Source organism: Cygnus olor, chromosome 3, assembly GCF_009769625.2.
Source record: "Cygnus olor isolate bCygOlo1 chromosome 3, bCygOlo1.pri.v2, whole genome shotgun sequence".
Classification (NCBI taxonomy): Eukaryota; Metazoa; Chordata; class Aves; order Anseriformes; family Anatidae; genus Cygnus; species Cygnus olor.
Genome location: NC_049171.1, coordinates 76,665,352 through 76,683,324, shown reverse-complemented (window position 1 = coordinate 76,683,324; position 17,973 = coordinate 76,665,352). Strand labels below are relative to the sequence as shown.

General features: G+C 39.2%; 2 protein-coding genes across 5 annotated transcripts in view; one reads left to right on the top strand and one right to left on the bottom strand.

Moving 5' to 3' along the window:
• Window positions 1-1,066: 1,066 nt before the first annotated feature.
• C3H6orf120 (chromosome 3 C6orf120 homolog) lies at window positions 1,067-3,304 on the bottom strand. Of its 4 annotated transcripts, XM_040551016.1 has the most exons (3): window positions 3,205-3,282; window positions 2,473-2,631; window positions 1,067-1,739 (listed from the first exon to the last, which is right to left on the bottom strand). In XM_040551016.1, the coding sequence occupies exon 3, from the start codon at window positions 1,690-1,692 to the stop codon at window positions 1,135-1,137; it is 558 nt and encodes a 185-aa protein (XP_040406950.1). In that variant the 5' UTR covers window positions 1,693-1,739; window positions 2,473-2,631; window positions 3,205-3,282; the 3' UTR covers window positions 1,067-1,134. The 4 variants fall into 4 exon arrangements, with proteins under 4 accessions (XP_040406950.1, XP_040406949.1, XP_040406951.1 ...); XM_040551015.1 differs by lacking the exon at window positions 2,473-2,631 and having other exon boundaries at window positions 3,205-3,304; XM_040551017.1 differs by lacking the exons at window positions 2,473-2,631; window positions 3,205-3,282 and adding an exon at window positions 2,884-3,074.
• A 1,452-nt stretch (window positions 3,305-4,756) lies between these two features.
• The window catches only part of WDR27 (WD repeat domain 27), a 130,362-nt gene continuing 117,145 nt past the window's right edge, over window positions 4,757-17,973 (top strand). The window contains 10 exon segments of the mRNA XM_040552584.1: window positions 4,757-5,029; window positions 5,884-6,025; window positions 8,160-8,284; window positions 8,756-8,869; window positions 10,816-10,867; window positions 12,023-12,096; window positions 13,003-13,117; window positions 14,222-14,228; window positions 14,514-14,606; window positions 17,565-17,668. Coding sequence (XP_040408518.1) covers window positions 4,850-5,029; window positions 5,884-6,025; window positions 8,160-8,284; window positions 8,756-8,869; window positions 10,816-10,867; window positions 12,023-12,096; window positions 13,003-13,117; window positions 14,222-14,228; window positions 14,514-14,606; window positions 17,565-17,668 — 1,006 coding nt within the window. The 5' untranslated portion in view covers window positions 4,757-4,849.

Sequence of the window (17,973 nt, the reverse complement as noted above, 5' to 3'; positions counted from 1 at the left end):
TCAGCTATCTAGACAGAGAAGTCAAATTCCCATTCAAAAAGAAAAGGCTTTCACTAATGAAATTTAAATTGTACATGCACTGTTTGTATAAAATTATAGTAACATTTTTGTTTATTTCAGTGCACTCATCAGTAAGCTCTGTGAAAAGAAAATTACAGAGCAATTTAAATATACACTATTTGCATAGCAATCGGTTATTTTGAAAGACTCAACCAAAGCGAAAAATACTGACTTTCAGGGAAGAGTGAGCATGATCTGACCTTTTTACAATATAATGCAACTTCCTTTCAGTGAAAATTTTCTTTGCAAGCTAATGACTTATTCATATAAATGTACCGAAAAAAAATCCTGTAAACATCTTTTGAAAAGAAAAAAAATCACAAAAAGCTGTAAAGGGAGGTGTAAGAAAATACCTCTCAAGCTTAAGATCCTATATACTGCATTGCCTTTAATGAGGAATTAGAATGTCGTATTGACAAGTAACAACAGCTGAAGGCTTCCTCTCCCTATAGTAATATTGAAGTATCGTGTGCTCAATTCTGGTCATGGATTTGCGGAGGTGCTGAGTGACCGGACAGGCCTCTGCTTACAGATGGTTGATGGGATGTAGAGCACAAGCAGTCAAAATACAGACCATCTGTCCCCTTAGGTGATTGTTTGGTTTTTCTTTCCTTCACCCTAGGCTCCTCAGCTTGACTGCACTCCAAAGCCACTGCGAATTAGTTTTACTGCAGATACCTGGCAGAGAAAGAGTAGATTTTATTTTAAAATATGATTGAGATTGAGAGGGGGCACTGAAGTGCAGCTGTTTGTATTTTGCTCTTTGTAAAATAATGATAGAAAAAAAAGGATTAGAGCTGATTTTTTTCCTAAGCACCTGTTTAGAGATTCCCAACTCTACATTCATCTTTAAGCCCTGATCTCTAAAGTTGAATGCTGCAAATACTGTGCTTGCTGCTCATTTTACATGTAGGGCAGGATTTTACAATATAAAATTAAATATGGCTTTTTCCCCCTCACCCCCCTACTTTCTTTCTGGTTCAGGAAACACAACAAAGAGTATTAAATATTACAGAAAGTTATTCATGTTCAATTTCACAGGCTGAAATTTGATTTAGTCCAGTGTATATGAATTTAAAAAAGAATTTCAAGTATTAATTTCAAGATTCCAATAAGTATAGTCCAGAAAACAGATTCTTCATCCTGAGATTCATCTTCTGTGGTGTGTGAGTATTTCTGGTTTGCTTCCATCTCCTCTGGGTTGTAAGAAGCCTCGCCAAAAGGATACTGTACAACTGTTCGATCGTAGTAGACCTTCATTTCAAACTCACTCTCCAGGTGAGAGGGGTGACCATAAATCCCTATTCCCACTGGGCGGCGGAAGTGTGCTGGTACGTGGACAACATCTTGGCCACAAGTTACGGACTGTAACTCGTACTCATCAAAGCTGGGGTGAAGAGTTATATCAGATACATACAAATCCGCATCACCTTTTAAACTCCGCATCTGAAGTACTATCTTTCCCTCGTGATTTAGTCTCAAGTAGCTGTAGTTTCCCGCTCCAATCTGACCTTGAACAACATGAAGAAGAAGCCATTCTTCAGGTACATCCTCTTCCTCAAAGGTCTTTACCACAAATAGTACTTGAGCTGCCACAAATATTATCAGGACTCTCCTCCAGCGTGCTGCCATGACTATTAAGTTTTACTCTGATTCTTCCTGCTGTCACGTGCGCTACCCTGCAAATACAAAATAATTTAGATTTAGTATACACCGTTCCTGGAAGGAATCAGTTTTGTTTTTAATTCGGTAATTTTTAGAAATCCTCTCTAGTTCACACAAAGTTAAACAACTTCAGTTATGTACATTCGCTAACTTTTTTCCTTTTTAAAACAGTAAAAAAAAAAACACTCTGTTGCTAAGTTCAGAGCTCTGTATGGTAGGATTTAAATGACCTCAGAAAACAGTTCAGGTGCAAATATGTGTGCATGTATGAAGCAGTACGCATTCTGACATGCAGTGGGAAGGGAGCTAGAACTAAAACCAGATCATCTACTGAGATAACACAATATACTAAATTATGGTTCTGCAGCATGGATTATTTCTATGACCAAATTTGGCATATCTTCACTGAAGAACTGCATTTACTTTTATAAAGTTTTTGTTACTGTACAAATGCTCAGCTCTTTACAGCACTTGCCTACAAAACAGACAGCTCAAGTTGCTGGGACCAGGGGCAGAGGGAATGGGCTGTTACAAAACGAAGGCCCTTGTGCCCTTTCCCCCTTGTTGCACGCTCCCAGCCAGGCAGCCTGAGCATGCCCGCAGCACTCCAGTCCTTTCAACAGCTGCACAAAGAGCACGTGCACAGAGCAGCAAGCTCTAAACTTTGTCAAAGCCTTTCAAAGGATACAGCTGACCGAATTTTACATGCCGGTCTTGGTCAAGTGTGGGAACTGGAAGTACATGCACCTTGATGTTTCAGATGAAGATTTCCACTCCCTCACGCCTTCCATGAGGACTGAGCAATTATCTTAAACGTGACAGCTGCTGGTAAATTGCTAGCATGTAAACAAACTGCATTACTTCCACCGAGACGTCGCTTGAAGCTTAGTGGTTTTCTAGCCAGATCTAGGGACAAAAACGTACGAGCATTTCTGTAGTAACAAGTTTTCTGTCCCAGGGGCCTCTAGAACACAAGGCCACAGTTCTGCGAAGGCAGCACCGCGCAAGGAAGCGCAGCGCTCACAGAACCTGCCAGACTGACCAAGCCCTTTGAACAGTGACAGAAAAGCTGTTTTCTGGATCAGAGAACAAGCCAATCCGAGCCGAGGCGGCGATGAAGCAACACCCGAGGGGTGGAACAGACGGAGCAGAAAAGACCTGGCTAAGCGCAAGCGACGGCCAATCCCACCTGAGCTCCTGTCCGGCGCCCGAGAGATCTCAGGAGACCTTGGACGGTGCCGGGAGCCCGGCAGCCCCCCTCAGCTGCCTCCTCCCCGCGGGCCGGCGCAGGCCGCGGGCACGGAGCGGCGGCGGCGCGGCTCCGGCTCGGCTCCGCGGACGTGCGGCGGCGCAGGGAGGCGCGGCCAAGCCCCACCCCGGGACCCCACCGAGGGACCGCCGGGCACAGCGCCGCCCCTCCGGCCTCGCCGCGCCCCCTGCGCGCCCCCCTCAGAGCCCGGCCCGGCGGCCGCCACTCACCACCGCCGCCACGGCCGTTACAGCCGTTACCGCCGGTACCGCCGTTACGGCCGCGCGCGAGCCGCCGCCCGCGGCCCTGCTATCGCGAGAGCGCGGCGGGGCGCGGCCGTCGCCCTGGCAACCGCCGCCCGGGCTGAGGCGCTCGGCGGGACGGGGCGGGACGGGGCGGGAGGCGGCCTGCGCCCGGCGGAGGCCAGCGCTGGGCTTTTGTGTCATTTCTAGTTGACTACAGCTCCTGTGGCGGCACAAACTTCACCTTAAAGATCACAGGATGGGGAAAAAAAACATGGAAAGAGGGAAAAAAAAGGATTTTGAGAGCCCACTGATTTCAACAGGCACCTTACCCTGACTGAAATCTTTAAAGCTAAGCAAGACTGAAGGACTGGAATTGATAAAAAAATCTTCACGGAGAATGTTGTGTACTGGGTGATAAAAGAGAAGTTGTTTATGCATCTCAGGGATCCTGTATTCATAGAATGAGATAATACTCTGTCTTCAAACCTTAGCTCTCCAATTTCTTCAAACCCACATAACTTTTGTCCATGCCTGTCACAAACAAAACGGGCTGCATGGACCTGCAAATGTGGATTCTGTTAAGGTTGAGCTTTCTTAAAATCAACGTCAGTCTTTTACCAACTGCTCAAAATACATTAAACTATTAAAGCTGCTAAATCTCATTATTTAAAGTTTCTGTTAAAATGATTGGATATTGAGAATAATCACAAAAGCACACAAAAACATGACGTGATGAGGAACTGGCGTTTCCCTAAAATGCCCTAACATCGTAAGTCTTTTTATTTATTCATTCATTTATTTATTTATTTATTTTCATGTAGCTAGTAGTTCCATGTGGAATAGGTGGATACCCAAGCTATGACAACCTGCTGGGGCCAGGGTCCTTTAGCATTGTGTTGCCTTGGAATGGGACATCACTAGGGGGTACTTCACCTGGGGATGCAGCGTGCTGTACATTTCTCACTGCATCCATCTTGATCAAACTGACTTTACTGGATCGGGGTTCAGCTGTGGCAACGGAGTTGGTGTTCTAACTCCTGCTTGATCGGGTAAGAAGTTAATTCAAGATCTCTGATGGTTTCTTGGATTTCTTCTCATTCCCTAATTTATATGAATTGTGGGTCATTGGAAGTATTGTAGCTACAAACATTGAAAGATGAGAATGAGCTGTAGTGAAATGAATTGGCAAAAAGCACACTGAAATGCTCAGGAACAGTTGCAGACAAGTGCACAACATGCTTCAGAACAAGTTCTGTACTCCTCAGCACCGTTTGCCTGCCTGAGCAGCACCTTTGTGCTTTTTCAGCCTTTATTTACCGCTGACTAAACCGTCATGAGGCGTTTATAACTGCATCACTCGTGCAGATTGTCAGAATAAAGCTCCTATCCAGCGTTCTCAGGGGCGAGCTATTTTAGGAAAGAAATACTGCGTGTCCCGTGCGGTGAATTGGGTCACCTCTGAGCACCCGATGCTCAGGGCGGGGGCGGTTGCGGCCGCGCCCCGTCGGCGTCGCGCTGCCGTGGTAACGGCCCGGCCGTTGGGGCGCTCCCCTGCGGCCGCGGGGCCGCCCTCGCTGTGAGGAGCCGGGGACGGGCCCCGGGAGGTGCCGCGTTGTGGGTCTGAGGCAGGATGGAAAGGGAAGGGGCGCGGTGTTCCGCTGGAGGGAGAGGCAAAGCCGGCGTCGTCTGCGAAAAACACGCGGTGAGATCCCGGCTGTCGGCCCGCTTTGTCCAGCCGGCGTGCAGCCACCCGTACTGCGCGTTCCCTCTGAATAAAAGGGAGCTGTGCGTCTGGAGTCCGGCTGGCCAGGTAAAACCACAGCGCCTCTCTTTGTAGGCTGTTGCTATAGAGGAACGCTAACAGGGAAGGCAGGCACAAATAGTAACAGGGTCAGGTTTCACCTTTATGCTTGGAAGATGCTAGCGTTGGCTGGGAGCTATGTCTGTCCAATGTGAACAATGTAAGTGATCATGCTCAGCACCCACACAGCCACCCACTCGCTCCCTCCCAGCAGGGTGGGCGAGAGAATCCCCAGGGCAACAGTGAGAAAAACTCGTGGGTCGAGAGACACAGTTTAATGAGTAAAGGAAAGAGGTAGAATGATGTGATGAAAAACGCAATCGCCCACCACTTCCTACAAACAGACCAATTTCCAGCCACCCTCTGAGCAATCACTACCGTAGAAGACAACCCCTAACAGCATCTTCTCACACTCCAGTTCTTTCGCAGAGCCTGATGTCACTGGTATGGGATATCCCTTTGGCCGGCTCGAGTCACCTGTCCCAGCTGTGTCAGCTCCCAGCTTCTTGCCTGCCCACATACAACTTGCTGGACGCTGGGGGAACAGGCTGGCAAAATGAGAAAGCCTTGATGCTGTGCAAGCACTGTTCAGCAACAGTTAAAATGTTGTGTATTGTCGTCACTAGTTTGGTCACAAAATCCAGAATGGCACCATACAATCTGGTGTGAGGAATGTTTACTTGGTCCCAGCCAGACCCAGTGCAGCTATATTGTAATTTATTAAGTGATTTTGGAGCAATAAATAAAAATGAGTTTGGAACAATTTTGTTAATTGCTCAAATATTATCCGTTTATAATTTTGCACTATTTGTAATTTTAATTTGAAGTGACTCATTTAACTCTTCTTTATGTGTGTTTGTCAAACATTACGTTTGTTAGGACATCAGCACTCAGTTTCCGCGCTGTCATTTGGAAATAAAACCGAGCCCCTTCTTGTCTGCTCTGCTTCCCGTGAGCGCGTGATCGTGTGGAATCTGGCTGAATGTGCGCAGAAAGAGCAAGAAGGTAGAGTATCAGCTACCTACGGGCCACAGGGGCAACGCGGCGCAGCCGGGAACTGGCCGTGGTCCTGGCCACGGAGCTGGGCACTGCTCAGCAGCTGGTGGGCTGCTGGGAGCCTGGTACAGCTGGGGAAAACCGAGCAAGCAGCAGCAACAACAGAGACCTTGGTGTACAGACCTGCCAGAGGAAACTTACAGAAGCACTGTAAAGACAGTTAGGTTTTACCACTATGCCATAAAAGGGACACTGACACTGTAAGCATGCCAGCACTGCATAACTAAGCATGCAATGCCAAAATCACTAAATGCTAACTTTTCTGGAATATGTGCAGAACTAGTGTGCTCCATCCTGCTTTGTCTGGTCCTTCCTCTCCTGCCTCTGAAACACCTGTGTGTGTGTGTGTGTGTGTGTGTGTGAGCTGTGCAAGTATCTGATTTGGGAGAGTGCATGAGTGAAGGAGAGGTATGGTGAGAGGACACAAAAAAGGTAGATGTTCTAACATCCTGAACACCAGTGAGTGTTGGAGCCTCAACAGATTGAGTTTGATTCTAGGGAGCAGTGCTAACGCCTCTTTGAGCTTAAATTGACTGGGAAGTAGAGGAATAATGAAAGAGAATGAAAGAGAGCAAGACCCTGAAAGTCATGACTAGAGTCCCAGTGATACTCTGTCCAAAAAATATTATTATAGTGTGAGAGTTGAGAATCATTATGGACCTCTTTTGGAGCCAGTGAAAGAGTTTTGGAGCCAGTGAAAGAGTTATGTGGTGTTGTCCATCACTACTAAAAATTTCATATATTTGCCTATGATTTAATGTGTGAGGGTTGTGTCTTGTACTCTGCTCCACACTGAATTGGCAATTCTACATATTATGAAAATAAATGTTGTAAAGAAATATCAACATTTTAAGTACTTCTGTAATATATGTCATCATTACATCTGAATCCATATAAGTGTAACAGAGAATCAAAGAGCAATTCAGGGAGTGGGCATGAAACAGGACTGAGAATATAGGGAAGACAAAAATAGAAGATAGGTATAGACAGTAAATGGAGACAGATAGATGGTATGGGTAGTTCTAATACAAAGACATTTGAGAGCCAGATTCACTGCTGCTCAATTTCCTTCTTTCCCTGTTCTCTATCCACAGGCTCTTCAGCAGTCTTTCTCCCCCCAGACTGTACTCTCATGCTGTTTTTGCCTGCTTTTGCTTACCATATTTTTAACAAATGTATCAAGGTGGTTAAGGAATTCTTTGTGTGATCCATCTCTCCAGTCTGATAGACCTTGACACATTGATCTGCTCTAAAAGACTCAACAGCCTTTAGGGTAAAACCAAGAAATGGACCACCTGTAGCTGTTGTGACTCTTCTAGTTAATTTTCTGCCTATGAAATCCTAAAATTTAATGAGATGTCCAAAGCCTCTCCACATTGTTAAAAGTAGCGTCATAAAGTACAAATCTGCAGAAGCCAACCTGCTTGAACTGCTGAGATGGCCATAATGTTGTGGTGTAGAGAGGGATAAAACATGAACCTGTTCTCAAAGCTAGTTTTATCATCAAACTCTGTAATGATTTTTAGTGATGTATCCCCTCCTTTAGCCCTTTCCCACAGAAGAATTAAAATCAAGAGAAGGAAAGTCCCCCTTGCTTAGTGGCTGGGTGGCTGAAATACTCAACTGGAAGAAATATTTTTCAAACCTCTGTGCTACTGGGCTTGAATCAGGATTTCTTACCTCCAAAATGAACATGTCACCACTGGGTTCTCTGGGCACATCACCCTACTCCAAAAATCCCATTCCTGATAGTTTTCAATGAAAATATAATTTGATTGGCACACTTACTATTAGTATTTCAGTGAGTACCAGATATTGTCTAGGCAGCGAGGCAGATGGAGAAATCCTGGTGCATAGTTCTGTGCTTTGCTTTCCAATAGCCTAGGATTGGACTAGATGATCTTTAAAGGTCCCTTCCAAGCTGTTTTACGAGTCTCTGATTATTAAATTCTATGTTATTCTGTACATCTTCCTGACAGATGCTGGCATAGGTGTGCGGCTAGGTAACTGTTATGCAATGTTTCTGAGAATCAAACTGTATTAGAGTTTTAGAATTTATTGAGTCTTAATAAAATTTCTGCAGGGATAACACCTCAAGGAATTATTATTGGAACTCTTTTGGGAATAGTGCTTCATGTAAGGTTTAGTCCAGATGATCAACAAGTGGCAGTATGTGCTGAAAATCGGATCTATGTGTTAAGTGCAAAGGTGAGATACCATTCTTTGTAGCTATGTTGATATTGTTTCTTTAGCTTATTCTCTTTCAACTAAAATAATGATACAGTCGTGTCAGAATAATTAATCAAGTGCATTCATCTTCTCATATACATGAAAATAAGTACTAACTAATGCTTTATAATGCATCGTATACTGGATAAGAGACTAGAATAAAAAGTTGAAACAATATCTCAATAACTTAGAAGTAGAAAACATTCTGACAACATCTGAAAAGTTACTCCTACGTCATTCATTTTGAAGAAGCAAATGTAGCATTTAGTGTTTTTGCCAGCAGAATGATATAAAGGGCTGCATTTGGCTTAAGAAAAATCTTATTGAATTCATACTTTGAACACAAATCTGATATTTTTAATAATAATTATTAATTATTAAAAACTTGAACTAATTGTCAGTTTTTGTTTTAAATCTGATTTGTTTTTGTTTTGGCTTAACTTATCACAGAATGAAGCTATACTAGCTGAACTGAATGGTCACCTGGCTCCAGTTACTGCTGCTGAGTTTTGCACATGGCGGAGAAATGTGCTTATATCAGTGTCTGAAGACAGAAGCTTTAAGGCAAGGAAATTGTAGAGCTGCACTTTAAAAGATGTATAGTGAATTTTTGAAGTAAAGTTGTCTTTTTGCTTTATAAATGTTTACTGCAAGTTAAGCAAAAATCATCTTTGACTTTGTAGAGATCAGGACATTGTTCTTAAGAGTTGCTAGGGAAATTATTATAGAAATTAATTATTATTATTTTTTTAAAGAACAATACGTGTTTTATATATTCAAAACTTTCTATGATGAAGTGTTAACTTTGGTAATTTTTATTATCCAGCAAATGAACACAACATATTTTGATCTGTTTGGCTGTAATTGAAGTGTTTCAGTATACTGAACTGAATTAAAGCATTCCACTTTGAGTCTGCTGACAATGATTGGAATTTTCTGTTACAGGAATATTGTTTTGGTGTCTCACATGACATGGTTGGGTTATTACATGCTGCCAGGATTTTTTGCCACACAGCATTTTACATGATGACACCATGGACTGCTGCTGTTGTATACACGATGACGGTTAAAGACATGTTAGGCAATAAGGAGGAAAAAGGAGCCTGGGTAAACCTAGGTGTGTCTTTCACAAGATAGTAGGGTGGGTGTTTTGATTAGAAGCAGTTAGTCTTCTACTGATTGTCCTCTATAGCCCTGTAAACATAGCCCAACATTTGATTCAACAGGCTAAAGTGAAAACAAATGTTGCTGTATCAAATATGCATATATTTATTTTCAAATTTAATTTTTATGGAACTCTGTTCTGGTGAAAATGCTGGTTTCATTTTTGTCCTTGTCTTGGACAAAGGAAATGCAAAGATTGAATTAGAATTTTAGGAAATAATAATTCTGACTTTTTGATTGTTTCTTATTTAGTTTATGTTGACTGGATAAATTAAATAAAGGTGAAAATGACTAAAGAAATGCTCTTTATGCTCTTTCTTATGTATTTGATGAAGAGTTGATAAATTAAAGTTCTAATGATAAGGTCTTTTCAGCTAGATAAAAATTGGGACTAAAATGACAATCACATGAAAAAATCTTTCAAGTCTATCAAATAATTTAGTAAGACTGTCTTCCTACTTTATTTGCCCTGCCTTATTTTGCAGGTTAGGGGCAATTCTGTAAAGGCAGCAACGCTGGAGTCTATGGTAGTTGGCTCCTGTGGTTACAGGACACAGGACATCCGAAACCTCATGCTGCCCTAGCCCTTTTACTAGGTTCAAGAAATGAAACGGGTGAGAATCTCTTCAGATAAACTGAAAAACAAAATCTAGGAAGAAGCTTTTTAGGAGAATAATATTTACATTCATGAGCAAATGAAGCATGAACAAAGAGAAAAGCTTGGGAGGTATACAAAGGCACACAGCCATGTTTGGAGAGCAGGGGCTGTCTGACTGCGATGCTTTTAATCCATGCTGTGATAGCTATCGTAAATGTAGAAGAAATTGTTTTGAGGAAGGCTTGTAGAAGTAGCAGTATGAGAGGAAATTTTTGTTTTTATTTAGCTTTCTTAGTCAACTATTAAGCATTAGAATGCATCCCTTAGAAACAGTCACGTTAATAATGAAAGTTGATTTTTTTGTGGATCTATAGATCGTAATAAGTAGCATTATTACTACTAATAATCTCTTATTCTAGGGCCCAATAGCAAAATTGTGAAATCATGCAAGCTTCCTGTGTGAAATCTAGTTCAAGTGTATGTCTTCACATTATTTTAGCTTAACTTTCAAGATCTCTTAACTTCTAATTGCTTGTGTATCCATACCAAGTGGGTTTCCTTATCAGTTAAACAAAGGTGAACATGGGGTGAAAAACAACAAAACAACGGCTACTGAAAATAACCTTACTATATTGTATCAAGGGCTGCGTTTCCCTGTTTCTACCACTTGATGGCCCTTAAGTTTGTGTTTTCCTCAAAGATCTAAGTAGGTGCCTATCTTTATTTATTTATTTGTTTTTCCCGAAAGGTATGGGACTATTCTACTGGCCTGTTAATATATCAGTCAGGAGTATTAACAGGTAAATTTTATTTTTTATGTATCTTTTCATAATGTCTGTCCCTCACAATAAAATAAAATCATTATAGAAGTATTTAGTTGAGCTAGTCAAAATATTTCTAGTAAATCATATGCTAGTAAATATATTGTCCTTTAAAGTCATTCCTTTTCAGGGTAGATAGTTTTAGTGTACTTTCATAAGCATTTCTGTTTGTACAGGGAGTGCATATAACTCTTGGCATTTACTGAGATACACAAATAGGAGCTCTTTTATTTTGTAGATACAGCTCCACTCTCTATGGGCTTTCTTTTTTTCAAGTTTTGTATATGACATGAAAGGACATGATGTGTACCATATGTAGATTTATTAACAGGGTCTCTAGCTGAAGGCATACATTGACTTTAAAAATGTAAGTTACTTATGTGGAAAGATGAGAACAAAAGGAGAGAAGAGGAAGACAAACATCTCCAGTGCAGCAAGGACACACCTCGCCAATAAAATGTCTCCTAAAGTAACATATAGTTTTCACTGGGACCTGCTTAAACCCTGTGCTGATCGTTCCTGCTTATGGTGCTGCTAGTGCAGGTTGGAGCACACTCTGACTAGAGACAACAGGTGCATGGGTGTTAGTATTTAGGCTTTGTTAATTATTATTCATCATCGTATCATTATTATTATTATATGCCCAAAAGTAAACTAAGAGCTCTAACCACATGGTAGGAAAGGAGAGGAAGAAGGGAGACCACACCCATTGCCTATGGCAATCGCAACATTTGAAAAGCTTTTTTAACAGTAATATTAGGATTTGCAGGTAAAAGGCCATGAGAATAATTGTGTAGGAACAGCAAGGGAAAACTACTACCACAGGAGCTCTGAAAACCATTGCCATAGCAGCTTGGGTGAAAGGATGTGGAAAACCACTGCCATGGTAGTGGTTTACAAGGTTACCCAAAAGCACTGCCATGGCAACTTGGATGAAAGGCAGGCTGCAGACCTGCAAGTGGAAAGCCCATTGCAATGCAAAAGCTAGGGCCCTTTGCAACCGTAAGGATTGCAGTAAGGGTGTTGTTGTTTTTCACCTGTCCTTATCAATAGGAGGCATCGGTTTTGAATTGTGTGTTTTAATAAAATGTCTGATTTCTGTGTACTGTGGAAATAATTGCACCTCTTTTGAAGCAGCATTTCCTTTGCTAAGTCTAATAATAGATGAAGAAAATAAACAGATTATCACTGGATGTGGTGACGGACAGGTAAGAATTAGACATAAAAATTAATCTCTGTATGATAAAACTGTCATCTATTATTAATTATCTATCAAAAATCTTAACAATTTGCATACAAATGTTGAGTTGTTACAATAATTATTTTTGTAAGCATAATTCAGTGCTTTGAGCATGAACCATGCAAGGTATGTAATACCTCTATTATAAAATACAAACTTCTTCCTGAAAACCGGGAAAGGTTTTAGAACTACAATCAGTAAGTACATAGCATGTGTACACTGAGAGTCTATAAGTACAGCCGTTTTAAGAGAAAAAAGGTGAAAAACAGGATTCTCCTTTTTTGGCCAACGGTTGAAACCCATGACAATAAATCAGAGAGGCCATGATTTCAGCACGGTGGAATTCTAAGCAAAATGTGATAATGCGAATATGCATTTCAGCTTCTCTTTAATTTAATGTTAAGAATATATTTACATGAGACTTTCCTATAGCATTTAAAGACTGTTTGTTGTTGTTGTTTAAACACTTAACTATAGTGGTGCCTAAAAAGAGAGAGGTAATAATGAAATTTATTTCCATGGCTCAGTGAGCAATTGTGTGCACAATACCTTTGATTGTTAATAGTAGGAAATAATCTGTGAGAAGTGTTTTTCAAAGACTTAAACATGAGAATTAGACACGCAGTTTAAATTGACAGTGGCTTCTTTTGCTGATACTGAAAATACCCATTGATGATCTTGGAATATAAATTCATATAATTTAATTTCGGTCCAAGGTTAGATTCCAGATATTAAAAAATCATTAGTTACATCATATATAATGTATAAAAATATATTAATTACATTTTAATGTTGGATCTGTACTTCTTATCCATGTAAGCTTTATGTTTAGTATCAAAAAGTTACTGCAATTGCTTTTTTTTTTTACTTGCAGCTCCGGATCTTCAGTTTAATCACTGATCATAATTACCATTGTATGGCACGTATTGACTTAAAGAAAGAGCAAGAGAAATTCTGTAATAAAATCTGGAAATCTGGCAAAGAATCAGGTAGCATAGTGCTTCTAAAAAGCTGATATATGTCAGTTGCTGTTGGTAACTGGGTGTGTGCCTTTGATACCATGAGAATTTACTATAAGTGATAGAGTTAATGAATCTCGGTGGCATGGAATTCTTACTGAAGCTGAGATATAGCTGGGGATTGGAATACTTGAGAAGAATTATGCATGTGTGTCTGTAATAACATTTTGGCCTTAATGTTATAAAAATTATTGCATGATGTTAAATACTGAGCTTTTATTATTATTATTAAAGTCATTGCCCAAGGCTTCAGTTCAAACTGCATCAGTTCCTAAAAAATTCATCCATTGTCTAAGTGAAGTACCATTTCTGTTATCTTCGAAGATTCTAGGAGTTATTTTATTTATTTGCATCCACACCAGAGCCTCCATGATATATTTAATTGGTGGTGTTTTTTCTAGGGGTATAACACAGAGTATTTATAAGTCTTTTAATAATGTACCTCAGCAAGGATATTCTATATGCCTAAATGAGGCACTCAGACTACTTGCATACTAGCTAAAGTGAGTTGAAGTTCTCTTAAAGACAAACAAGAGGGAGCTTTCTTTGGGGAAGGGGAGATCTCATTTCCCTTGCTTGCTCTCTTTCTGGACCCATGACTGTTGTATTTTTAGCTGCCCACTGGCCCATCTGCAATAGCGCAGGCAGACATCTCAATCTAATGAGAAAGATCGGTACATGTCTTGTTATTATGTAAAATACATGCCTGTTGCTTTCATCTTTAGATGTTTGAAACAGAGTGATATTATGTCTGTGCTTAATTTTTAGTTCAGTGCTAGTAGTTCCTAGGTGTGAACTGGACAAGCATAATGGATTGGAGGCTCCTTTGGAAGATGAATTTTTCCATCTTGTTTCTGGATTATGTTGTAGCTTTAGTGCCAGGGGAATTTGATTGGACCTCATGATCTTCAAGGTCTTTTCCAACCTAAATGATTTTATGATTCTATAACTTAGTGCAAAGGGAACCTGCAGGCTAAATGGAAAAGCACCCAGCATATTTAGGGGCTGTTGGTATATGGCTTTCAGAGTCACTTTTTGATATGAATGCACCTAACTTCTGCAAATCCTTTTCAGTCCCTAAGTAAGCTTTTCAGAACTTATTACTAAGTATTTGAAAGAAAATAGCACTAAAAATAACACAGTATTGAGGAGAGCTATTTCAAGAAGGCTGGCTCTTAGGATATCTCCATCTTTTGAAATGGAAATTGACTGTGGTCTTATTTCATGCTATTTTACTATGTTACTTTTAATTCTCTGTTAAATGCCATCCGTTTCCCTCATTTCATTGTTTTGTTTATAGCTGGTATTGTTGATTGGCTATCTTTAGGTGAAAGACAAAATAATTCCAGCTTTGCAAAACAAACAGCGTGAGACCAGAAGGGCCAGTGGAAACATCATTGTCTATCCTCCTAATTGAACACTGTGATTATTCAGAATGTTTCTGTAATGAAGAAAACATGTAAGTCCCTTAAAATATCACCAAGTATACAGCTGGAATCTATTCCTAGGAGTTCCTATTGGTTCTCAGAATATTTTCACTGCAGTTTACTATTTCTTTTTTAATGCAACAGGTAAAACAGAGAATATATTCAGTGATCTGCAAGTTTTGGTGACCTATTCTTAGAGAGATAGTATACAGAAAGTGATACAAAGTTAAAACAGGTTTCTAGCCTGAAAAATAATTTTATGAAAATGGCATTGGGAATATCCACTTTGGTATCTCTTGATACCAGCTGATCAGAAATAACTAGTTAAAAATATTTAATTAGAATTAATAAGCCAAATTTATTTTTAGCTTGCTTTCCTAAGGAAATAAGTCTCATGCAGTCACTTCACTGCGTGCCTGTGTCAGTTTGCCTTCCAAATGTAAATAAGTTTAAATTTCATAACCTGTTCTAGCCAAGCATTTGTCGGAGAGACAGACATTTCAAAACATGATGGTTTTACTCCTTCCTATGGAATTGGTTGGCCAGGTAAAGGATATATATCTAAATTAATCCTTATATTGCAGCTCTTTCCTGAAGAGAAGTTTAACCAAATTAACAGATATCCAGGAGTCTATTCAGGATACAGCCACAATAAATGTTTCATAGAACAATTTGTTTTTGTTATTTATACCTGGCACTTGGAGAAATTTCTCAGCCAAGTTGTGTTTTAGAAAATGTTTATTCCAGTCTTTGCTCTCAGGTGGGTTGTACAGGTATAGCTGATTAATCCTCTGGTTAGATTTATAAACATTTTTTTGATAAAGAGAGAAGAAGAATATCCATCAGTCCTGGATCATTTTGTTTGACTTTATGTCAAATTGAAGTAATTATTTACAAACAGTTATTTCCATGATGCCCACATTTTCTACCTTAGAGAGGAAGGAAATGGTGAGTTTTAAGACATACATCTCAGACTTACTTTAATGGGATATCAGACCTCTAAGACCAAGAGAGGAATTATTACAGTCAATTTGTTTTAATGCTTGTATAATACCACTCTCAAATCTCGACAGCTTTGCCTTCATGAAAACTATAGATTTGATCTGACATCTTTAAACAGGGCTAGTTTTCTAGCAATGAAGAATTCACTATGTCCCTGCGTAGCTTGTCCCAGTAACTGACTCATTCCATTTTACTTCTCATCTGAATTACTTGTAATGTACAGTTATTGGCTCTTTGTATGTTTTTTATTCTGGTAACCCAGAGCCAGCTATTATCAAATTCCCTCTTTGCATAGCTACTTACAGCTGACTAACAAGTTATCTCTACACTTAATCCTGGATAAAATAGTTTAAGCCTTGTATAAGGCATATTTTCTGTACCTCATACCAATTTTTAACATTTTCTTTTGAACTTTTTCTGAAACTCAGTCTCACTTCTTCTTCAATGTCTTTTTTGGACATGGTTGCCTGAAATAAATTCACAGCAGTGGCTTAAGTAAAATAAGCCACTGAATAGAGATACCCCCATTAGCTCTCAATAGAGATAGCATCACTTTCCTCCACCCACCTGGTACTGCCTGATATTGTACACCTGGCATTGTAAAGACTACTTAGCCTTTTAGCTATGGCATCAAGAACATTTTGTTCTGCTTCTAAACTACCATGATTTTTAAATTCTTACTATTAAAAGTTTCACAATGTTTTGTTTTAAAAAATTGTGGTTAGAAGTAGTTTTCTGTTTGATTTTTAAATTATCGTGTGTTGGTTTTAGTAGAGGTTCAGATTTGTCTGAACAGTTGACCAGTCCTGGATTTTGCCACTTTTCCTGCCTGCAAAGAAATGCAAAAATGAAACGCTTCTGCAATACTGGTGTACAAAAATTTTATGAGTTTCATATTTCCCTAAGCTTTTTGAACTTGAATAATTTCATTGCAACAAATGGCATTTTATTACTGTAAAGTCAGTGTGAGATCAACTTCCTGTGTATATAACTTGATATCATTTTTCCTAATAACTTGATAATACCACTTCTCACTGTATAAACATTTCAAAGAATTCACAAATTAAATCAGTCTGTATTTGCAGTGTATGAAAGCAGTGCAAACCACAAATAAAACTATACAGAGCACAAAAGTATTAAACCACTGTGGTGACTCTTTTCATGCCAAGCATCAAGTTTGTGTTTTTCTATATCCTCATTTCAACTTTCGTGGTCTGACTTTGCAAATCAAATAGATAAGTGTACTCACTTCTATTTGCAAAAAATATTTAAATATTTATGACAGTTCTTATTTACTGTGGCATCAAAACATTTTTAGTTTTTGAGAATGGCAACGTTTATTTGTTATAATCGTGTTATGCTTGATAACGTTTTACTTCCGTGAGGGTGTTGACTGAAACTGTAGCCTGTTGGTCTGCTCTGTGGTGTTGGCAAGCACTGTATTTCATTACATAACTGCAATATTATGGTCACTAAGCATAGACTGATGCAGACAGTTGAAGCTTGCCTTTTTATTTTTTTTCCCCTAATTTTTGCTAGTTCTTCTCTTGTACTGTTGTAGTCTACCAAAATACCTGAAGTTTCACTGTTTTTTTTTCTGTGTTCATATTACAGATGGTAAAAGTAAGGATATATGTAGATTTACCTCTTCATTTGAATTTACTCTGTGTGCATACAGTGCTTTTACAGCATCTCCCAGCTCTTACAAACCACAGTAATTTTTGAAGTATATCCTATGCTGTTTTAGATTTGCCATGAGCAATTACATGACATCAAGAATTGTGTTCTCTTCCTAGTTTTCAAAACTTCACAAAGTTTGATTGAAGATTTTTACTTTATCCTACAGATTAAAAAAAAATACTGTAGACTTAAAATCTTTATTGGGGTGATTTATTATTGTTGTCATACTGGAATTGGTAATGAGTATTACTATATCTTGTAATAAGAACAGCTTCTTCATCACACTCACTTTTTTTTTTTTTTAATAGACCTTACACCCTGAATACTAGCTATTTTTGGATAGGAACCTCTACTGGATTGTTAATTATTAATTTGACAACCTTTGAATTGGAAGCTTTTTTATGTTACAGAGGTATGACCATAAAGTATCTGAATACAACATAATGGGATTGCTTTTCTTTGTCACCTGATATAAAAGTATAACAATTATTTCTACTATATTCTGCTATTTGGTAAACCGAAGTGTTTTTTAATATTTTATTTTAATATTTTATTTTTATATGTTTTTCTGTCATTGCTGACTTGTCTCAAAACGCGTCAGTGCTAGATTTCTGTAGTGGCTAGCGATGATTTTTTATCAAATTTTACAACCTAACTACAAGACATTATTCTACTACTCTTTACAATGTGAAGCTTCTTCAATAAGCTAGAATGATA

Excerpts from the sequence above, each read along its gene's own strand:
- C3H6orf120 (XM_040551015.1), bottom strand. The coding sequence starts at position 1,692 with ATGGCAGCACGCTGGAGGAGAGTCCTGATAATATTTGTGGCAGCTCAA.